Source organism: Aegilops tauschii, chromosome 4, assembly GCF_002575655.3.
Source record: "Aegilops tauschii subsp. strangulata cultivar AL8/78 chromosome 4, Aet v6.0, whole genome shotgun sequence".
Taxonomy (NCBI): domain Eukaryota; kingdom Viridiplantae; phylum Streptophyta; class Magnoliopsida; order Poales; family Poaceae; genus Aegilops; species Aegilops tauschii.
In genome coordinates, this window is record NC_053038.3 from 331841377 (window position 1) to 331866673 (window position 25297).

Sequence of the window (25297 nt, forward strand, 5' to 3'; positions counted from 1 at the left end):
TACTCACCGAACAGATGGTCGGGCCCGTTTTTTCGTCCCCGCGAGTACAGAGGACAGACACGAACAGCGCAGCTCACGTTGCGTGATGTAAATCACAGTCGTCGTCATAGCTCAGCTAGCCTGTAGCAAGAGTGACCAGTGTTTTCTTTTTGCGAGGTAAAGTACTGTGTGTGTTAGGTGCCACGCGTGTGCATCGTGTCGTGTTGCATCAGATTTGGTCGAGGTATTCCCGATGGGCGAGGCTACAGTTTGTCGACTGAATATTTCAATTTGCGCCAGTTGATTTCTAAACTGTTGAATGAAAATCGTGTGGCAGCAAGATCTTCCGCGACCGCCTCGCCGCCCTGCCCTCTCCAGAACCGCCCCCCATCGCCGTCCCTCTAGCCCCGCCCGCGACTGGATTTTTTATCCGGCGAAGTGAGCCCCCCCCCCCCCCCCCCCCCGCCACACCCCCCCCCCCCCCCCCACCGCCGCCGTCCACCACTGCCCCACCCTGAGCCCTAAGATAGACACTGGGATGATGACGGCGAGTCCCTTCCCTATCTCCGGCGAGGTCTTTCCTTCGTTCAAAAATCGACCAACCCCAAACTGAAAAATCAGATAAGTAGCTAATTCAATTCTGGATCTCATGCTTTGTACACAAACGTGAACACTAAGGGATACCTTCCGGATCCATCTATGTAATCCTTTTCTCATAGTACATAGCACGCGCCCGTCCCTGCCAGAAGTGACACGTACATATAACCTATTCAATCTAAATCAGTAACCCTTTAAAAAAAATCTACATCAATCATTCGGCGTGAATGATGAGCTATATCAAAAGAGCAACTCGCTTTATTAACCAAAATAGTGTTTATAGGGATACAAAGTCCTTCATGGACGGGAAAGCCAGACCAGACGTCCAATACGAAGAGATGAAGCATATCTAGCGAGTTTGTAAGTAGAAGCTCGAACGGAGAAGATTACGAGCTAACCAACCGGAAGAGATGAACCATATCGATCGGGAAGCGTCCTGAAAATAGCCGATTAGCCCTCCACTGAATCAGCTTCGGGATAGCATTCAAAATTGTTCATCTACTCGAGGCAGTCCATTCTCGAGAGAGAAAAAAACTCGAGGCAGTCAGATGGTAAACAGAGATTTCGCTCTCCCAAGATCCTCGAGTAAATATATTATACACCACATCAGGCGGCCGGCGTGTATAGCGATCCATGTGTGCGGCCTACGTGGTCGCTGGAGAGGCCGCGAAGCGGACGATGGTGAGGCCTTGCGCCACGGCGCCCAAAGGTCCCGGGGCGCCCACGTGCCCCTGCCTCCAGCCACACGGCCGCTCGTGTCCCTACTCGGGCCAAAGTTAATTGCCGATCCTACGTAGTACATCCCCTCCTACGTACCACCCGGGCCGACGTCTCGCGGCGCTATATTATGGCGCCCTGTCTGCCGCCGTGCGTGGCCGAAGCTAAGCTCGCCCTCCCAAGAGATCAGGGCCGCCCGAACGACTGACCCAGAGAGAGAAGAGGAAGATCATCTCCCCCGTCGCCTTGATCTCTCACACCAACTCCTTTTGGACGCGAGCGCGGATCCACTACACCCCCACGGCGCGCGAGCTACTAGTATCTAACTTAGCTACGTAGCTAGCCTCTGCAATATCGCCCACGCCCGCCTGGCCGGCCGGCGACCACGCGCGGTTTCCTCGTGTGTTGGGAGCTAGCTAGCGAGGCACCTACTCCAGTATACAAGGGCCGCCATGGGAAGGGCGCCGTGCTGCGACAAGGTGGGGCTGAAGCGGGGGAGGTGGACGGCGGAGGAGGACGACATACTCGCAAACTACATTGCCAAGCACGGCGAGGGCTCATGGAGGTCTCTTCCCAAGAATGCAGGTGAATATGGCATAAGCCCGTGCATGTGCGACCTAGAGCATCATCATGACTACTTTAGCTATTTTCTTTGTCTGCAGCAGGTGCTTAATGAGTTGCAACTTTTCAGACGGATTAACTAGGCATGTCATGACTAACATGTATGTTCATCTGTTCCTGCTTCGGTTGTATATACAGGGCTACTGAGGTGTGGCAAGAGCTGCAGGCTGCGGTGGATCAACTACCTCAGAGACGGGGTGAGAAGGGGCAACATCTCCAAGGAGGAGGACGACCTCATCGTCAAACTTCATGCCACCCTTGGTAACAGGTGCGTGTCTGTGGATACCAGTATACACCTGTTTTAGTTTACTACCTTTAATTTTTACCCTGCGCTGTTACCCTTGCAAAAAAATTGTATTCTGGCAACACTACAGTGTACCAAAGTTTACGTGCAGCTCTACTTTCGAACAACCTGCTATGCACAGAATTAATGAGTAATAAAGTTCCGTTGGGAGTCACAGCCCACATGGATCAGTCCAAAAGAGGTAAGTAAAAAAAACACTAGTGCATTGACTACTGAGTCGATCTGGCAGCACATGCATGGCTTTGTCACGTGCGCTCGGAAGCTGTCAATCGTGAAAATGCCACGATGAAATCTCGTTGGTAAAAGAGCTCTGTACGTACGCCGGATGCGTGTACCACAAACTAGACGGCATCCGACTGTTTACGTTGAGAGTTCAGATATCACGTCTATACATAAAATCATACTCCTAGAGCTCAGTATGCTACTACACATAAATCATAGCGTACAGCTCAGTATGCTACTACACAAAAATCATAGCGTACTGACTGTGTAGTGCGAATTGTACAGCATCCGACAATTTGGTTTGAGAGTTGAGGCATCAGATGCAATACGCTACTATACGCTCAGCGAGGCTTTTATGGCTGAGACCAACACAGGCCCGCATGACTCTGTTTTCTCGTCCGGCGTCGTTTCATGTGCTTTTTCTACTGTACATAATCAATAGTATTGTCGTTCCCGTCAGGTCAATTTAGCTATGTGGTGCTTGTCGCTAGTTGCATTCCAAACCTGTGGCGGAAGGGCATGGCGCGTCTGCAGTCTGATCGCTCCTCTCTTTCGCAATGAATGCACGAAACCTTCTAGGCAGCACGCGCGCGTCCTGCATGGCGAGCCCAGCCCTCTCTGTCAAGCTCGGTAATTTGTAGAGCGTGGAGATACACGTAGGGAGATGCATGGTCTGTCAATGCTCCACTATATATTTGTGTCTTCAGTGCCCGCACGTAGTCCTTTTAACTCCAACACAAACCCGCTTGCCTGTAGTACATAGAAAAAAGGAAATTATTTCTTTCCCTTTCTGTCGAGAGAAAACACTTGCACGGGACGTGATCGCTGCAGTGTGCTTTCTCGTGTTGAAACGTATATATAACGCACAAGATAGCTACCCCTAGCAGCTAGCGGAGCTAGTTCCCTTGGATATTAAGGAATTCGACCGCACATATGAACTACCCCGTCTGTTCATACATAAAATATTGAAATTAGTGGGATCCTCAACATATATGTATTCATTAGAAAAAATAAATATTTTTTGAGGGATCATTAGAGAGTATGTTAGTAAAAAGTAAAAAAACCTACACACCAAAAATATATACCATTAGATTTGTACCTCGTTTCAAATAGTACCATTAGATTTGTCGTGGAAACATTTCCATTATTTTCTAATAATATGTACCAAGAAATTTAAAATAATGTTCGAAGAAACATGGTTGTGTCTAGAACGACATATTTACAAAAGAAGGGAGTAGATGACTTCAAGGAAAATATATAACAAATGTCTCTCTCCACTTTCCAACTTAAAAAACAAATCTCTCTCTCTGTCTCTCTAACTTTTTTTAGCCTCTCTCTTTCTTCAACTTTTTTTAGCCTCTCTCTCTATGTATAACTTTGACTACCCATATCTGGAGCCAAACAAAAATAATATCAGTAGATGCATCGTGGAAAACAACATAATTTTGTACTCCCTCCATCCAATAATATAAGAGCGTTTTTTACCTCTTATATTATAGGACAGAAGGAGTAATTCTTACATAAATACAAACATACACATGTCAATGGTAAATGTCGAAGTAGCATAATCGGCAATTTTTAAGTAGTTCCACCAATCTTTAACCGAGTTGAAGTTGCTCCAACTGTCAAAGCAGATGTATGTTAGGCCAAGCCAATTCTTGATGTCAGTCCAAATCCGTCTCAACTAGCTATACTTAAAAAAAAGATGGGCCGCCGCTTTCGGTTCACACTTACAAAGTTGGCATAACTACAATTTGGCCAACTGCGACGTTGAAGTCTATCCGCCGTCGACACTTAATCACTCATTTCTAATGCCCAAGAAACAATCAGACCTACCCTGATTACATAGGTGCTTAGAGGAGGAGGTTAGCAATTATACTCCTCAATGCGTAGGTGCATAGCATCTTGTTGCTATGGTTTCTTCATTTAGGTAGTTAGTATAGATTGTAAACTATGCTTTTGTCTAGGTACCCACATCTAGCAATTGTTTCTTCACTGGTCATGAAGCTCCTCTTTCTTCTTTTAATTACCTTTCAACACTAGATTTTTTTTTTGCCTATACTTCATAGTCTCAGCATCTGTACAGGACAGTGAGAATGGCCTCAGTGAAACAGACGCACGTGCATACATGTGCGTGAGCGCGCGCGCATGAATACCTCACTAACTATTCTCCAGAAGCAAACTACTAGCTAGGTTGGCGATGCGTATACCTTCACTAATCTTCTTCACCTGCCACGGCGAGGAAACAAGAAGCGACAATCAGCTCTCTTGTCAATTAACTTGTCACGTTCTTCCCGCGAGGGTTAACTCGCAGTTCTTTCTCGCGGCGACTTTTCTCTGACACCCCCATCATTATCATGCAAGATATGATGTTTTTCTTTTCTTTCATTGACGAAAAACAGAGCATCCACTTTCATTGGCTGTCGAATACATCTGGCTCACGGGTCACTGTCCGTGGGCCCGGCAGGTTTAATGCAGGGCCCACGTGTCTTAAATGTTTTCAGCCTTTACGTTGACAAACACTGATGGTGAGAGCTAACGGGACCCTGAGGTCCAGGGCTCTACTAGGCTGCGAGTGTACGCCGCTGAGCTTTCTGCCCTTTACGACACGCTCTAGCCCACACCCTGATTACGGCACACCAGCGGCCTGCGTCAATGCACTGCTAGTACTATACTCCGTCTACTCTCTTTTTGATAACCGTACTCCGTGTACTTAGCACGGTTAACCTGCTGCAAAAAGAACCTCGTAAAACGTCGCCCTCTCGTGTAGATATCCCCTTTGCTTTTAGCCGCGACATGTAAATATCTCCAGCTGACGAGCATGCATTTTGTCTGACTGGCAGATGGTCCCTGATCGCCAGCCACCTACCAGGGCGAACAGACAACGAGATCAAGAATTACTGGAACTCGCATCTCAGCCGGCAGATCCACACCTTCCGGAGGATCTACACCGCCGTCAGCGACACCGCCATAACCGTCGACATCAACAAGCTTTCCGCCGCCGGGAAGCGGCGCGGCGGCCGCACCCCTGGCCAGTCGCCGAGGAGCAGCACAAAGAAGAAGCCGGTGCCGGAGCCCATCACCAAGGCGAAGGACGAATCTAGCCCGGCCGGCGCTGCGTCATCGGTGTCAAGCTCACCTCAGAGCGACGAGGCTAGAAGCGCGGTGGTCGACCCGGACCAGAACCAGCCCAACAACAGCATCAGTGTCAGCCACACTTCTGATGGGCCCTGCAGCGAGGATGGGACGTGGCCCATGGTCATGGACCCTGTAGATCAGACTGGTGTCCTCGAGGCGAACTGCACGGTAGATCAGCAGATGGGGCTCTGGGAAGTGAACAGCTCAATGAATCAGATTGGGATCATGGAGGACGAGAGCGAGATGCAGGCACTCCTGTCCGGCGGCGTTACAGCAGAGAATGGGCTTGTTGGCATCGATCCCGGAGGCCTGTCTCAGGTGGACGATCTCTTGGACATGGACTGGGAGGGGTTTGCATCCCATCTATGGGACCAGCCAGCCCAGAATGGCCTTCTACAGCCCGCTGAGCCGCAGGCAGCGACGGGCTCCGAGTCGGACGAGCTGGAGTCGTTCGTCAGTTGGCTCCTCTCCGACGCGTGCTGAGAAGATCCCAGAACGGCAGCGGCGAGCAGCCACAGCCCATTGAAAAGCAGGTGTCTTTTTCTTTTCCAGAAACAATAGCAAAGCAGGTGTCGCGTGTGTGTGTGTGTGCAAGTTTTGGTAGCGTTTGCTAGTTTTCTTGTGAATATATGTGTGGTCCTGTGCATGTACTTTTCCTATTTCATAGCGTTGATGGTAGAGTCACATATGGCGTGTGTGCGTAGTGGGGATCGGTAGGTTTGTTGTGCAATGCATCCCGGTTGCTGTGGAAGCTCGCACGATTGCACCAGCAGTGAAATGAACCTTTGAGTTGAACTATTCGAGTTTGTCTCCAAATGTACTCCCTCCGTCCGGGTTTATTGTGTCCAAAAGCCGCATCACAGTGACAAAGGAAAAGTAAGATTCGGGAAATAAATACCCTATATTTACTCCTTAATCGCTCTTATTAATCAGCCTAATTAAAGCTGGCCATAGTGGGGTAACATAAATAGTAACATGCACTTGGGACTCACAAACATATTTATGTGACAGTCAATTAAAGAAGAGAGAGATGATTATAGTAATATAGGTAGATAACGTAACATAAGGCTGATCACAATGGGGAGGAACTTAGGAGTAACATCACGCACTCCAATACAACTTTGCTTATGTGTCACATATTTAATGAAGAGAGAGGTGCTTGTGGTAACTAGGTAAGAGGGTGCTTGGATCCAAGGGACTTATTTTAGTCTGACTAAAAATAGTCTCTTTAAGAGGCTAAAGTTCCAAGCACCCCTGACTAAAGAGGGGCTAAAACTAGTCTTAGAGACTAAAAATTTTTAGTCAGGGGTACCCCTACTAAAATATGGATTAGTCTTCTCTCTCCTCATTTAATTCCTCTCCTTTAACACATGCGAGTTTTGGATTGGAGGGTTTGGAGGATAATAAATGCTCATTAACTTGATTTAGTCTCTTTAGTTTTGGGATCCAAGCATGGTTGAGGCTAGCAAGTTGTAGTCCCACTACTTTTAGTCATGGGACTAAAACGTATCCAAGCACCCTCTAAGTTACCGGAACATCACACACTCCAAGAAACAATGAGTCTATAACCTAATAAATACATCGTTGCATGACACTACATAGATGTTCCTACCACTATGAAGGTAGTAACATAGTCTAGGGAAGTGTGTAAGTTACTAGCTTATGTTCTTGCCCATTGTGACCAGCCTAATAAATGTTATGCTACTATGTGTCATGCATGGCAATAAATGAGACCACTTATGATACTAATCATGATACTAGTGTATGATACTATCCACTATGACCAGCCTAACTAACCGCACGCATGCATGGGATCCCTCGCGCGTGCAGCGTGCAAGCATACCCAATCAGTGAGGCATGCGAGCTGGCTTCCATCTATTGATGCGGGAAGGAAGGAATCTAGGAAGGAATCGAGAAATGCGCACAGCTTCTGGTGGCTCACGGGTCCAATAAATCCAGACGGAGGGAATAAGAAGGAAAATGATATTTATTGCGAGCCAGCAGGGCAAGATTTTGTTCGGCAGGGTGTTAAGCTGATTATAGTGGGGAGTAACATATACTAGTATCATGCATATGATACTAGTGTATGATATTACATCCATAGTGCATAGTATCATAAAGTAGTATCATAGGTGATCTTATTTATTGCCATGTATGACACATAGTAGCATAACATTTATTATGTTATGGTATCTACCTATGTTACTATAACCCTCTCTTTCTTCTTTAATTATCTGTCACGTAAGTATGTTTGCGAGTCCCAAATACATGATACTAATTATGTTATCCCCACTATGGCCAGTCTTAACCGCGGGTAAGAGGATGCAGTGAGCCAGTGATCAGAGAGTCTCGTGATCAGTGGTGATTCTACACACAAGCTGTGGAGTCAATTGTTTTTTTAAGAGTTGTGGAGTCAGCTTACCCACAACTTTTGAAAAATCAGCCTAAAAATAATATACGGTGTACTATGAAGAAAATAATCTTAAAAAGTAACAATGACCTCACTGGTTGTTCTGGCTGGCTACGCCGCTCAGACTGGGGTGGTTATTGTTGCACTAGCGCATGAACGGTTTGGTGTAATGTGTGGGTTGAATGCTCTTCACAAGAACATATTCTACAAATAGTTTTACGTACTAATTCATTCTTGTCGTAGTTAGCTAAAATCAAGGGAGTAGTTCTCAATCGGAACACACTAGCATGTATAGATTCTGTACACAGGAGTAGGATTTTTGAAAGAAAAAAAGGTTTCATGTCACTGGTAAATGGTGTAGTGGATTGCGCATTATGTAGATATACTCCAAGAGTAGTCTTTTCCGGCCAAACATTTTCCTTTTTTAATGGGGTAAGATCATTATTCTCATTTTGTCAGAGATAGGTTGATAGGAACAGAGTGGTTGCTCTGTAAACTTCTGCACGAGTGAATTTTCTTGCCGTGAACACAGACGACCACAATTTGCACTTGATCAAACCTTAAAACCAGGTTAAAACAAAGTTCAAACTCAGAATGAACGGTACCTTTTGCTTTTTAACACGTATAGAACGCTAAAATTCGCTCGACTGTGGTTCATGGCTGTCACATCCCAATTTTTTGCCAATTTTGGAATGTCAAAATTGAATTAGGGTGAACAATTTTTTTTCAATTTGCTTATGATTGCTTGATCTTAGCCAAGAGTTCAATAGGAGTTGATTCATTTGAGTGCATTTGTGGCTCAATTTACGTTTGGAATTATTCAAAAACATAAATTTAAATTTAGGGATTAATTAGAAAACAAAAATTAAGACATAAAATGTTTGTGACCTTCTGTTCAATATTTCCGGTTGGAAAACAAATTCAATAAATCCCAAATGTTAGGTAAACCCTAAATAAAATTTGGGAGTTAGATTGAACCCAAAAAGTATATAGGGAATAAGCTAATATCCAAAAATAGGATTACAATTTGCATATTTAATTTGGGCAGAAAATAATTTTCCTATGTGAACATTCTTTTGAATATCTGTGAATATTTTAAAAACAAAATTGGAGCAATTTTGATTTTTGAATCAACTTCAATTCAAATATGAAATGAAAACAGAAAACAAAAAGAAATAGGAAACCTAATGAAATAACCAAAGGGCCCAGCCTATCTCTTTTTTTTTTGAATGAAGGGCCCAGCCTATCTAGTATATCTCTCTCGGTCGCGTGCAACAGCACAGCAGGCCCGCCCATAGCCCATTTAATCCAAAAATAGGTGCTCTTTCCCATAGCGCTCCAGATGGGACAGCCCAATTTGGCCAGCATAGGGAAGCTGACTGTCTAATTTTCTACTTATTTATGGGGCGTCCTATGTCTCGCTTACAGCGACACGTTGGGAAGCCTCGCGTCAAGGACAGCGCCAGATGGCCGGCCCAAGCGGCCACACCCCCGTTTTTTTTTTGCCTGTTTTGCTTCTTTTACTTCTGTTTGTAACTCCAAATATTGTAAATAAAATATATTACAAAAAACACTTTACATAGAATATTTCAAAACAATCTTGGTTTGAAAAATTATAAATCTGTATAAAGAAATGCTCCTCATGTGTACGAAAAATGTATATAAAAAAATATAACATGAGTGTGAAAAAATTTGTTCATGTAATTAAACAAATTAATCAAGCATTTTAAAAATGCTAAATAAGTACTTAGAAAATGTTAATCAAGCATTTAAAAATGTTAAATGTGTATAGAAAAATGTAGACCACATATTCAAAAAATAATAATCAAGCATTTAAAAATTGTTAAATGTGTATAGAAATTTTATTGAACATCTATTAAAAAACTCTTAATATTGTATTAAAAAATGTTAATCAAGAAATTGAAAAATGTTAAAATGTGTATAAAAATTAAGAAACCTAGAAAAACCAGAGAAGAAATAAGAAAACCTAGGGAAAAAAGAAAAAAGAACAAACACATTAACTAACACAGACCGGTGAATGAACAAACCCTAACACGCTGTTGGGCCGGGACATATGCGGGTGCACTGCAGAAAAGCTTGTGCTTCATGCGAGGTGGATGCTAGTCTCTTTATAAGCTTGATCGCGAGTTCTAGGAGACCCTTTGTACAACACGCGCATGCATCAAACAGATGACCGGACACACACAGGGCGAGCGCAAATGGGTCTTGCAAGAGGTTACTATACCAAAGAAATATTGAACGATGAAATGTAGTGGGACGAGACTGGAGCAGTCGGTCACACCGTAGTGAAGTGGTTCTGAATAGTTTTTTATTGTTACAAACTGTTAATAAATTTCAAAAACGTGAACCATTTGTGAAAAACGTTTCACCAACATTTTGAAATGCCGAACATTTTTTTATGAACATGAACAATTTTTCAAATTTGCGAACACTTTTTAAAATTATGAACAGTTTTCAAATCTTGACTATTTTAGAACGTGAACAAATTTTAAAAAGTTGAACAAAAGTTTGAAATTTATAGCTTTTTTGAACCTTTTTTGAAAATTTTGAACTAACTCAGAAAAACATGATAAATTTTTTGAAAGGTTGAACATTTAAAAAATGAAAAATATTAGGAAAACATGAACAAGATTTGAAAACCTAAATAAAAAATTGAAATTCTGAACATTTATGATTCTTCATTAACATTTAGGAAAATTGTGAACAAAATTTCAAAACTAGGAAATAATTTTGAATTCCAAAAATGTTTTAAAAGCAAACATTTTTTGTAATTGCCTAGATTATGTAGAAACAGAATAAAAGATGAACAAAACTACTGAAAACGGGAGAAAGTAGTGAAAAAATTGGAAGCTAAAAATGCAAAGGAAAAACGAAAAAAATTCCAGGAACCAGCGAAGGAAACATCACGTGAAACCCGTACGTGGGGCGGCCAGCTAGTGCCGCTGAGGGCGTACCATCGACCATTTTCCTGCGTTTAGAAACATTCTAGTATCTTCCATTTCAGTTTTTACCCTTTGTTTTCTCTTTTCCAGTTTTTTGCTTTTTTGTTTAATTTTTTTTCATATTCCTTTTTATTTTCCTTTTTCAACTTCATTATTTTTCAAAATATGTTTCGAAACTACAAAATTTGTGGGAGGTTTCAAACATTGTTTCCATTTACGAAAAAATGTCCGCAACTAAAATAATATTCACTTTTTTTAATAGTTTGGAATTTCTAAAATTATTCATAATTTCTAAATTTGTTCATGTTTTTAGCTAGGCATGATGATTTCAATGATGCTCCCATAAATGTAAAGAACTGAAACATGAAAAGGAGCATCATGAATCGCATGGCAATCACACTTAAGTCTAACCCACTTCCTATGCATAGGGATTTTGTGATCAGACAATTCATGGAAATAAGAATCAATTGGCATAGAAGGCAAACCAAGTATAACTTCAAGAAATTTAACACATAGAGAGAAAACTTGATATTATTGCAATATGTAAAAACATATGTTCCTCTCTCATAGTAATTTTTAGTAGCATCATGAATGAATTCAAGAATATAACTATCACACAAATCATTCTTTTCATGATCTACAAGAATAGAAATTTTGTTACTCTCCACATAAGCAAAATTATTCTCATCAATAGTAATGGGAGTAAACTCAACAAAATAACTATCATGTGATTGAAAATTAAAACCATGATGACAAGTTTCATGGTTATCATTATTCTTTATAGCATACATGTCATCACCATAATCATCATAGATAGGAACTTTTTCTCATAATCAATTGAAACCTCTTCCGAAATAGTGAATTCATCATTATATAAAGTCATGACCTCTCCAAATCCACTTTCATAAATAAAATCATCATAAATAGGAGGCATGATATCATCATAATAAATATTCTCATCAAAACTTGGGGGACTAAAAATATCATCTTCATCAAACATTGCATCCACAAGTTTATGGCTTTGCATATCATTAGCATCATGGATATTCAAACAATTCATGCCAACAACATTGCAATCATGCTCATCATTCAAATATTTTATGCCAAACATATTATTGAATTCTTCTTCTATCAGTTGAGCACAATTTTCCTTTCCATGATTTTCAAGAAAGACATGGTAAAAACGAATAATATGAGGCCACCTCAATTCCATTTTCTTGTTGTTTTCTTTTATAAACCAAATTAGTGATAAAACAAGAAACTAAAAGATTCAATTGCAAGATCTAAAGATATACCTTCAAGCACTCACATCCCCGGCAACGGCGCCAGAAAAGAGCTTGATGTCTACTACACAACTTGTTCTTGTAAACTCGTGTTGGGCCTCCAAGCGCAGAGTTTTGTAGGACACCAACAAATTTCCCTCAAGTAGATGACCTAAGGTTTATCAATCTGTGGGAGGCGTAGGATGAAGATGGTGTCTCTCAAACAAACCTGCAACTAAATAATAAACAGTCTCTTGTGCCCCCAACACACCAAATACAATGCTAAATTGTATAGGTGCACCAGTTCGGCGAATAGATGGTGATACAAGTGTAGTAATGATAGTAGATATTGATTTTTGTAATAGTAACAATAATAAACAGCAAGGTAGAAGGTAGCAAAAGTGAGCACAAACGGTATTGCAATGCTTGAAAACAAGGCCTAGGGTCTGTACTTTCGCTAGTGTAATCTCTCAACAATGCTAATTTAATTGGATCATATAACCATCCCTCAACATGCGATGAAGAATCACTTCAAAGTTCCTATGTAGCGGAGAACATAAGAAGAAATTGTATGTAGGGTACGAAACCACCTTAAAGTTATTATTTTCGTTCAATCTATTCAAGAGTTCGTACTAAAATAACAAAAAGATATTCTTTCCATTCGATCTATCCAAGAGTTCGTACTAAAATAACACCATATGATACGCATCAACCAATTCTAATGTCACCTAGATACTCCAATGTCACTACAAGTATCCTTGAGGTAATTATACGATACACATCAAACAATTTCAGATTCATAATACTCAATCCAACACAAAGAATCTCAAAGGGTGCCCCAAGATTTCTACCGGAGAAACAAAGACGAGAACATGCATCAACCCCTATATATGCATAGATTATCCCAATGTCACCTGGGAATCCACGAGTTGAGTGCCTAAACATATATCGAGTGAATCAATATAACACCCCATTGTCACCACGGGTATTCATATGCAAGACATATATCAAGTGCTCTCAAATCCATAAAAGTATTCAATCCGATAAAACAAAATATCAAAGGGAAAACTCAATTCATCACAACAAGATAGAGAGGGAGAAACACCATATGATCCAACTATATTAACAAAGCCCGCGATACATCAAGATCATGCCATCTCAAGAACACGAGAGAGAGATTAAACACATAGCTACTGGTACAAACCCTCAGCCCGAGGGTGGACTACTCCCTCCTCATCATGGTGGCCACTGGGATGATGAAAATAGCCACCGGTGATGATTTCCCCCTCCGGCAGCGTGCCGGAACGGGGTCTAGATTGGTTTTTCGTGGCTATAGAGGCCTACGGCGGAGGAACGTCTGGTCTAGGGTTATTTCTGATGGTTTCTGTTTTTATAGGATTTTTTGGCGTCAGTTTCACGCGAAGATGGACCTCAAGGTGAGCACAACCCACTGGGGCAAGCCAGGCCCCTTTGGCGCTCCGTGGTGGGTTGTGCCCTCCTCGTGGCTCTTCTGGCCCTCCCATGAAGCTTCGGGGGTCTCTTTTGTTCAAAAAAATCATCAAAAAGTTTCAGCTCATTTGGAGAACTTTCATTTCTGCACAAAAAACAACACCACGGTAGTTCTGCTGAAAACAGCGTCAGTCCTAGTTAGTTCCATCCAAATCATACCAAAACCATATAAAATTGTTGTAAACATGGCATGAATACTTCATAAATTATAGATGTTTGCTTGAAATACGTCGGTATTTCCCCAAAGAGGAAGGGAATACTTGTAAACATGGCATGAATACTTCATAAATTATAGAAGTTTGATTGTAAACATGGCATGAATACTTCATAAATTGTTATAAAATTGTTGGAGACGTATCAACGACCGGACCGGGTGGGGTGTGAAATGAGAGAGAGCCATGACCTAGGTCTTTTACTAAGTTGACTCAGATAGGTTATTGCTGGTGTTGGATAAAATGGCAACGCCATAGATAATTGATGTTTGCTTGAACTACGTCGGTATTTCCCCAAAGAGGAAGGGATGATGCAACACAATAACGGTAGGTATTTCCCTCAGTGATGAGACCAAGGTTATCGAACCAGTAGGAGAACCATGCAACACTACGTGAACGGCACCTGCACACAAATAACAAATAGTCGCAACCCGACGTATTAAAGGGGTTGTCAATCCCTTTCGGGCAACGGCGCCAGAAATTGGCAAGTAGACGGGATAAAAATATGATAGATTGGATAAATAGATCTCGCGGGAACGCGAGATAAAATAAATAAGAATACATTGCAGCAAGGTATTTTTGTATTTTTGGTTTAATAGATCTGAAAATAAAAGCAAATAAAAATAGATCGCACAGGAAAATATAATAAAGAAGAGACCCGGGGGCCGTAGGTTTCACTAGTGGCTTCTCTCGAGAAAAATAACAAATGATGGGTAAGCGAATTACTGTTGGGCAATTGATAAAACTTCAAATAATCATGACGATATCCAGGCAATGATCATTATATAGGCATCACGTCCAAGATTAGTAGACTGACTCCTCCCTGCATCTACTACTATTACTCCACACATCGACCGCTATCCAGCATGCATCTAATGTATTAAGTCCATGGAGAAACAGAGTAATGCAATAAGAAGGATGAACTTATGTAGATAAGATATATTTATGTAGAAATAGACCCCATCTTTTTATCCTTAATAGCAACGATACATAAGTGTCGGTTACCCTTCTGTCACTGGATCAAGCACCGTAAGATCGAACCCATCACAAAGCGCCTCTTCCCATTGCAAGACAAATAGATCAAGTTAGCCAAACAAAACCCAAATATGGAGAAGAAATACGAGGATATAAGCAATCATGCATATAAGAGATCAAAGAAGACTCAAATAACTTTCATGGATAAAAAGATAGATCTGATCATAAACTCAAAGTTCATCAGATCCCAACAAACACACCGCAAAAAGAGTTACATCAAATGGATCTCCAAGAGACCATTGTATTGAGAATCAAAAGAGAGAGAGGAAGCCATCTAGCTACTAACTACGGACCCATAGGTCTACAATGAACTACTCATGAATCATCGTAGAGGCACCAATGGACATGATGACCCCCTCCGTGATGGATCTGGTGGTTTTGGAACTTGCGGCGGCTAGAATTGATTTTCGTCGACTCCCCTAGGGTTTCTGGAATATTGGGGTATTTATAGAGCAAAGAAGCGGCGCGGGAGGCCACCGAGGTGGGCACAACCCACCAGGGCGCGCCTAGGCCTCCAGGCGCACCCTGGTGTCTTGTGCTCACCTCGGGCTCCCTCTTCGGTACTTCTTTGGCCCACTGGATGTCTTCTGGTCCCAAAAAATCCATAAAAAGTTTCACTGCATTTGGGCTCCATTTGGATTTCCTGCGATGTAAAGAACATGCAGAAAACAGCAACAAGCACTGGGCACTATGTCAATAGGTTAGTACCAAAAATTGATATAAAATGATTATAAAACATCCAAGAATGATAATATAACAGCATGGAACAATAAAAATTATAGATACGTCGGAGACGTATCAACATCCCCAAGCTTAATTCCTGCTCGTCCTCGAGTAGGTAAATGATAAAAACAGAATTTTTGGTGCGCAATGCTGCCTAACATGCTCATCACATATTCTTTTCTTTATAGCATGGACATTTGGACTTTTATATGGTTCAAAGCAATAGTCTAGTTTTGACATGAGAATTTCAATACTCAAGCATATCAACAAGCAACCATGCCTTTCAAAATATCAACGCTAAAGCAAGTTATCCCTAGCCCATTATGCTCAATCATTGATCCATTCATGAAACACACTCGCATATTAGCTACACCCAATGCTCAAGTACGATCATAGTGCTCCTTAGTTGGTGCTTTATAAGAGAAGATGGAGACTCAAATAAAACGTAAAAATTGCATAAAGTAAAAGAAAGGCCCTTCGCTAAGGGGAGTAGGGATTTTTAGAGGTGCCAGAGCTCAAAGCGAAAAAGATGGAGATAAAACATTTTGGTAGGCATGCTTTTCCTGTCAACGAAAACGATCAAGTAGTTCCCAGTACTTTCCATGCTAGATATATCTTAGGCGGTTCCCAAACAGAATTAAAGTTTACTCCTTTTTCAACCATACTTTCACTTTCCATGGCTAGCCGTATTCACGGGTGCCTTCCATACCAACACTTTCCAAGGAATTTATTTTTTGACAACATAAAGTAAATTCATTTTTCATTTCGGGACTCGGCATCCCTAATACCTTTGCCTTACTCTCGTGCAATGACAAGTGAATAAACACTCATCTTGAGAATAACATATCTAGCATGGAAATATATTAGCCACCCCCCTACCGTTTCATGAGCCGTACAAGCACACAAAAGAGAAATTTATTTTGAAAATTAGAGATGGCACATACAAATTTGCTTAGAACGGCAAAAGAATACCACATATAGGTAGGTATAGTGGACTCATGTGGCAGAACTGGTTTAAAGGATTTTGGATGCACAAGTAGTGATCATACTTAGTGCAAAATGAAGGCTAGCAAAAGATTGAGAAGCGACCAACCAAGAAACGAAAAATCTCATAAGCGAGCATTAAGCATAACTAACACCGAATAATGCACCACAACTAGGATGTAATTTCATTGCATAACTATTGACTTTCGTGCTTGCATAGGGAATCACAAACCTTAATACCAATATTCTTACTAAAGCATAATTACTCACTCAACATGACTCACATATCACATCATCATATCTTAAAACTATTACAAGGAATCAAGTTTATTTTGTCCAATGATCTTCATGAAAGTTTTTATTATATCCTCCTTGGATATCTATCACTTTGGGACTAATTTTCATGTGTTGCTTTTAATAAGCTCAACAAATATAAGTGAAGATCATGAGCATGATATTTCTTTCTCTCAGATTAATTTAAGTGAAGCAAGAGAGAATTTCTTAAAAAAATACTAACTCTCAAATAAATCTAAGTGAAGCATGAGAGCATTTCTTCAAATATACTAAAGCACACCGTGCTCAAAAAGATATAACTGAAGCACTAGAGCAATTCGATAGCTCATAAAGATTTTAAGTGAAGCATAGAGAGCAATTCTAACAAGTCATGGCATAATTTTGGCTCTCTCAAATAGGTGTGTCCAGCAAGGATTCATGACTTAAAGCAAAAAATTAAAACAAGCAAAGACTCATATCATACAAGACGCTCCAAGCAAAACTCATAGTATGTGACGAATAAAAATATAGTTCCAAGTAAAATACTGATGGTCGTTAGAACAAAGAGGGGATGGCACTCGGGCATCCCCAAGCTTAGTTGCTTGCTTCTCTTTGGATAATAGCTTGGGATGCCATGGGCATCCCCAAGCTTAGGCTCTTCTTACTCCTTATTCCTTTATCCATCGTAACATCACCCAAAACTTGAAAACTTCAATCACACAAAACTCAACAAAACCTTCGTGAGATCCGTTAGTATAGGAAAGCAAATCACTACTATAAGTACTGTTGCAAACCCATTGATATTTTATTCTTGCATTATATCTACAGTATTCCAACTTTTCTATGGCAAAAACTCTTCAAAGGAAACCATAGAATCATCAAAACAAGCACACAACGCAAAGAAAACAGAATCTGTCAAAAACAGAACAGTCTGTAGCAATCTGGATACTTCGAATACTTTTGTAACTCCAAAAATTCTGAAAAATTAGGACCACTTGAGCAATTTGTATATTAATCTTCTGCAAAAAGAATTTGTATTTTATCACGGTTCTGTTAAAAATGAGAATTATTTTTGTGAGCGCACAAGTTTCTGTTTTTCAGCAAGATCAAATCAACTATTACCCAACATGATCCTAAAGGATTTGCTTGGCACAAACACTAATTAAAACAAAAAAAGCACAATCACAACAGTAGCATAATTGTGCAAACACTCAAGAACAAAAAGCAAAAGGCAAAAATAAATTTTATTCATTGGGTTGCCTCCCAACAAGTGCTATCGTTTTATGCCCCTAGCTAGGCATAAAGTAAGGATCTATGTTTTGTTGTCCTTCTCCTTAATTTCCTTAGAGGTATTTTTGTCATGAGGTTTTGTAAAAACAACATAAAATATATTATCCATGGAAACCTTAGCACTATCAAGTTGCTTATCATCATAACCTCTTTGATTTCCGGCAACAATCCACGAATAATGTTGATTAAAATTATTAAAAACTTGTTGGGTTATATCTAGAATAGGGACTTCCTTTTTAAGATTGTCATCAAAAATTTGATTATCCCCAAGCAAATGTCTTAACGCATAATAAATATTATAAAGAATTTCATCTATCATCGGTTTTTCACGATTCATACCATAAAAAACAAAGATTTCCCTTGCTTCCTGTATTATGTAATCAAATTCATTCACAAGAACAAGGGTGGCCAACTTTTTTAGCTTTGGGATTCTTTATAGCGGGCAACTCAAAAAACAATCTTTGCAAGGTAGGGTGAGTGCGGATAAATTTATTTTCAAGTTTCAGAACCAGTGCTGAAATAGCTTCCGCATAAGATTTAGTCCTCTTAAGTATAGGAACATCATCAAGACATAGATTTCCAACGCAATTGAAAAATTCTTGGATACGTTCTTTTCCTATAACATTCCCTTGCCCCAAAACAAAAGTTTTAGCATCCAGATTGCCAAATTGTCCAATTTTAGGAGTTAGGCCATCATCTGTTTCTGCCATACCAAAATCACTCATGATTGCAAACAAAGGGTAGATCTGACGAGAAAACGGCGAACGAAAAAAAGAGGGCGAATAAAACGGCAAATTTTTGTGAAGTGGGGGAGAGGAAAACGAGAGGCAAATGGCAAATAATGTAAATTGCAAGGAGATGAGATTTGTGATTAGGAACCTGGTAGATGTTGATGATGTCTCCCCGGCAATGGAGCTAGAAATTCCTTTGGATGTTTGCTTGAACTACGTCGGTATTTCCCCAAAGAGGAAGGGATGATGCAGCACAGCAATGGTAGGTATTTCCCTAAGTGATGAGACCAAGGTTATCAAATCAGTAGGAGAACCACGCAACACTACGTGAATGGCACCTGCACACAAATAACAAATACTCGCAAACCTACGTATTAAAGGGGTTGTCAACCCCTTTCGGGCAACGGCGCCAGAAATTGGCAAGTAGCCGGGATAAAAATATGATAGATTGGATGAATAGATCTCGCGGGAACGCAATATAAAATAAATAAGAATAAATTACAGCAATGTATTTTTGGTTTAATAGATCTAAAAATAAAAGCAAATAAAAATAGATCGCGAAGGCAAATATAATAAAGAAGAGATCCGGGGGCCGTAGATTTCACTAGTGGCTTCTCTCAAGAAAAATAGCAAACGGTGGGTAAATGAATTACTGTTGGGCAATTCATAAAACTTCAAATAATCATGACGATGTCCAGGCAATGATCATTATATAGGCACCACGTCCAAGATTAGTAGACCGACTCCTGCCTGCATCTACTACTATTACTCCACACATCGACCGCTATCCAGCGTGCATCTAGTGTATTAAGTTCATGGAGAAACGGAGTAATGCAATAAGAATGATAACATGATGTAGACAAGATCTATTTATGTAGAAATAGACCCCATCTTGCTATCCTTAATAGCAACGATACATACGTGTCGATTCCCCTTCTGTCACTGGGATCAAGCACCGTAAGATCGAACCCATCACAAAGCACCTCTTCCCATTGCAAGATAAATAGACCAAGTTGGCCAAACAAAACCCAAATATCGGAGAAGAAATACGAGGCTATAAGCAATCATGCATATAAGAGATCAAAGAAGACTCAAATAACTTTCATGGATAAAAAGATAGATCTGATCATAAACTCAAAGTTTATCGGATCCCAACAAACACACTGCAAAAAGAGTTACATCAAATGGATCTCCAAGAGACCATTGTATTGAGAATCAAAAGAGAGAGAGGAAGCCGTCTAACTACTAACTACAGCCCCGTAGGTCTACAATGAACTACGCACGCATCATCGGAGAGGCACCAATGGACATGATGAACCCCTCCGTGATGGTGTCTAGATTGGATCTGGTGGTTCTGGAACTTGCGGCGGCTGGAATTGATTTTCGTCAACTCCCATAGGGTTTCTAGAATATTGGGGTATTATAGAGCAAGGAGGTGGTGCGGGAGGCCACCGAGGTGGGCACAACCCACCAGGGTGCACCTGGGCTTCCAGGCGCGCCCTGATGTCTTGTGCTCACCTCAGGCTCCCTCTTCGGTACTTCTTTGGCACACTGGATGTCTTCTAGTTAAAAAAATAGACAAAAAGTTTCGCTGTGTTTGGACTCCGTTTTGTATTGATTTCCTGCGATGTAAAAACATGTAGAAAATAGCAACTGGCACTGGGCACTATGTCAATAGGTTAGTACCAAAAAATGATATAAAATGATTATAAAACATCCAAGAATGATAATATAACAACATGGAACAATAAAAAATTATAGATACGTTGGAGATGTATCAGCACCCCCAAGCTTAATTCCTGCTCGTCCTCGAGTAGCTAAATTATAAAAATAGATTTTTTGATGTGGAATGCTGCCTAACATGCTCATCACATATTCTTTTCTTTGTAGCATAGACATTTGGACTTCTATATGGTTCAAAGCAATAGTCTAGTTTTGACATGAGAATTTCAATACTCAAGCATATCAACAAGCAACCATGTCTTTCAAAATATCAATGCTAAAGCAAGTTATCCCTAGCCCATTATGCTCAATCATTGATCCATTCATGAAACACACTCGCATATTAGCTACACCCAATGCTCAAGTACGATCATAGTGCCCCTTAGTTGGTGCTTTATAAGAGAAGATGGAGACTCAAATAAAAAGTAAAAATTGCATAAAGTAAAAGAAAGGCCCTTCGCTAAGGGAAGTAGGGATTTGTAGAGGTGCTAGAGCTCAAAGCGAAAAAGATAGAGATAAAACATTTTGGGAGGCATGCTTTTCCTGTCAACGAAAACAATCGAGTAGTTCCCAATACTTTCCATGCTAGATATATCATAGGCGGTTCCCAATTTTTTTTAAAGTTTATTCCTTTTTCAACCATACTTTCACTTTCCATGGCTAGCGGTATCCACGGGTGCCTTCCATACCAACACTTTCCAAGGAATTTATTATTTGACAACATAAAGTTAATTCATTTTTCATTTCGGGACTGGGCATCCCTAATACCTTTGCCTTACTCTCGTGCAATGACAAGTGAATAAACACTCATCTTGAGAATAACATATCTATTAGAGATGGCACATACATATTTGCTTAGAACGGCAAAAGAGTACCGCATATAGGTAGGTATAGTGGACTCATGTGGCAAAACTGGTTTAAAGGATTTTGGATGCACAAGTAGTGATCATACTTAGTCCAAAATGTAGGCTAGCAAAAGATTGAGAAGCGACCAACCAAGAAACAAAAAATCTCATAAGCGAGCATTAAGCATAACTAACACCGAATAATGCACCACAAGTAGGATGTAATTTCATTGCATAACTATTGACTTTCGTGCTTGCATAGGGAATCACAAACCTTAACACCAATATTCTTACTAAAGCATAATTACTCATCAACATGACTCACATATCACATCATCATATCTCAAAACTATTACAAGGAATCAAGTTTATTTTGTCCAATGATCTTCATGAAAGTTTTTATTATATCCTCCTTGGATATCTATCACTTTGGGACTAATTTTCATGTGTTTCTTTTAATAAGCTCAACAAATATAAGTGAAGATCATGAGCATAATATTTCTTTCTCTCAGATTAATTTAAGTGAAGCAAGAGGGAATTTCTTAAAAAAATTACTAACTCTCAAATAAATCTAAGTGAAGCATGAGATCATTTCTTCAAAAATACTAAAGCACACCGTGCTCAAAAAGATATAACTGAAGCACTAGAGCAATTCGATAGCTCATAAAGATTTTAAGTGAAGCATAGAGAGCAATTCTAACAAGTCATGGCATAATTTTGGCTCTCTCAAATAGGTTTGTCCAGCAAGGATTCATGACTTAAAGAAAAAAAGCAAAACAAGCAAAGACTCATATCATACAAGACGCTCCAAGCAAAACTCATAATATGTGACGAATAAAAATATAGTTCCAAGTAAAATACCGATGGTCGTTAGAACAAAGAGGGGATGCCACTCGGGCATACCCAAGCTTAGTTGCTTGCTTCTCTTTGGATAATAGCTTGGGATGCCATGGGCGACCCCAAGCTTAGGCTCTTCTTACTCCTTATTCCTCCATCCATCGTAACATCACCCAAAACTTGAAAACTTCAATCACACAAAACTCAACAAAACCTTCGTGAGATCCGTTAGTATAAGAAAGCAAATCGCTACTATAAGTACTGTTGCAAACCCATTCATATTTTATTCTTGCATTATATCTACTGTTTTCCAACTTTTCTATGGCAAAAACTCTTCAAAGGAAACCATAGAATCATCAAAAAAAGCACACAACGCAAAGAAAACAGAATCTGTCAAAAACAGAACAGTCTGTAGAAATCTGGATATTTCGAATATTTCTGTAACTCCAAAAATTCTGAAAAATTAGGACCACGTGAGCAATTTTTATATTAATCTTCTGCAAAAAGAATTGGTATTTTATCACGCTTCTGTTAAAAAGAGAATTATTTTCTTGAGTGCAAAAGTTTCTGTTTTTCAGCAAGATCAAATCAACTATCACCCAACATATCCTACAGGCTTTGCTTGGCACAAACACTAATTAAAACACAAAAAACACTATCATAACAGTAGCATAATTGTGCAAACACTCAAGAACAGAAAGCAAAAGGCATAAATAAATTTTATTCATTGGGTTGCCTCCCAACGAGCGCTATCGTTTTATGCCCCTAGCTAGGCATAAAGCAAGGATCTACGTTTTGTTATCCTTCTCCTTAATTTCCTTAGAGGTATTTTTGTCAGGAAGTTTTGTAAAAACAACATAAAATATATTATCCATGGAAACCTTAGCACTATCAAGTTGCTTATAATCATAACCTCTTTGATTTTCGGCAACAATCCAAGAATAATGCTGATTAACATTATTAGAAACTTGTTGGATTATATCCAAAATAGGGACTTCCTTTTTAAGATTGTCATAAAAAATTTGATTATCCCCAAGCAAATGTCTTAATGCATAATCACTATTATAAAGAATTTCATCTATCACCGGTGTTTCACGATTCATACCATAAAAATCAAAGATTTCCCTTGCTTACGTATTATGTAATCAAATTCATTCATAAGAACAAGGGTGGCCAACTTTTTAGCTTTGGGATTCTTTATAATGGGCAACTCAAAAAATAATCTTTGCAAGGTAGGGTGAGTGCGGATAAATTTATTTTCAAGTTCCAGAACCAGTGCTAAAATAGCTTCCGCATAAGATTTAGTCATCTTAAGTATAGGAACATCATCAAGACTTAGATTTCCAACGCAATTGAAAAATTCTTGGATACGTTCTTTTCCTATAACATTCCCTTGCCCCAAAACAAAAGTTTTAGTATCCTGATTGCGAGATTGTCCAATTTTAGGAGTTAGGCCATCATCTGTTTCTGCCATACCAAAATCACTCATGATTGCAAACAAAGGGTAGATCTGACGAGAAAACGGCGAACGAAAAAAAGAGGGCGAATGAAACGGCAAATTTTTGTGAAGTGGGGGGGAGGAAAATGAGAGGCAAATGGCAAATAATGTAAATTGCAAGGAGATGAGATTTGTGATTAGGAACCTGGTAGATGTTGATGATGTCTCCCCGGCAGCGGCGCCAGAAATTCCTTTGGATGTTTGCTTGAACTATGTCGGTATTTCCCCAAAGAGGAAGGGATGATGCATCACAACAATGGTAGGTATTTCCCTCAGTGATATGACCAAGGTCATCGAACCAGTAGGAGAACGCAACACTACATGAACGTCACCTGCACATAAATAACAAATACTCGCAAACCGACGTATTAAAGGGGTTGTCAATCCCTTTCGGGCAACGGCGCCAGAAATTGGCAAGTAGACGGGATAAAAAAATGATAGATTGGATAAATAGATCTCGCGGGAACGCGAGATAAAATAAATAAGAATAGATTGCAGCAATGTATTTTTGTATTTTTGGTTTAATAGATCCGAAAATAAAAGCAAATAAAAATAGATCATGAAGGCAAATATAATAAAGAAGAGACCCGGGGGCCGTTGATTTCACTAGTGGCTTCTCTCGAGAAAAATAGCAAATGGTGGGTAAACGAATTACTGTTGGGTAATTGATAAAACCTCAAATAATCATGACGATTGTTGGTGTCAAAACCGGCGGATCTCGGGTAGGGGGTTCTGAACTGTGAGTCTAAGGTCGATGGTAACAGGAGACAGGGGACACAATGTTTACCCAGGTTCGGGCCCTCTCTATTGAGGTAATATCCTACTTCCTACTTGATTGATCTTGATGAATATGAGTATTACAAGAGTTGATCTACCACGAGATCGTAATGGCTAAAACCCTAGAAGTCTAGCCTGTATGATTATGATCGTCCCTAGAGACTAAACCCTCCGGTTTATATAGACATCGGAGGAGACTAGGGTTGTACAAAGTCGGTTACAGAGAAAGGAATCTTCATATCTGAACGCCAAGCTTGCCATCCATGCCAAGGAGACTCCCATCCGGACACGGGTGAAAGTCTTCGGTCTTGTGTCTTCATAGCCCATCAGTCCGGCCCATGTCCAACAGGTCGGACGCCCGGGGACCCCTTTAATCCAGGACTCCCTGAGTAGCCCCTGAACCAGGCTTCAATGAAGAGGTGTCCGACACGCAGATTATCTTCGGCATTGCAAGACGGGTTCCTCCTCCGAATACTCCAAAACAGCCTTCGAACACAAAGAACGTGTCCGGCTCTGCCAAACAAGTACCACACACAACCGCAGAGAGTATAATATTTCACGAGTCCAATCCACTGACAACTTTTGTAGCGTGACGCCACATCACCACCCGGTCATTATTTCGAACCATTTTTCGGCCTGTCGCTCCGT

At 40.3% G+C, this 25297-nt stretch overlaps 1 protein-coding gene across 1 annotated transcript; it reads left to right on the forward strand.

Annotated features, from left to right (window-relative positions):
- The first annotated feature begins 1390 nt into the window (after positions 1-1390).
- On the forward strand, positions 1391-6391 carry LOC109785036 (transcription factor Y1). The gene is made up of 3 exons (XM_020343644.4): positions 1391-1878; positions 2053-2182; positions 5284-6391. Exons 1-3 carry the CDS (start codon positions 1746-1748, stop codon positions 6059-6061), a joined length of 1041 nt encoding a protein of 346 aa, XP_020199233.1. The 5' UTR covers positions 1391-1745; the 3' UTR covers positions 6062-6391.
- The last annotated feature ends 18906 nt before the right edge of the window (positions 6392-25297 follow it).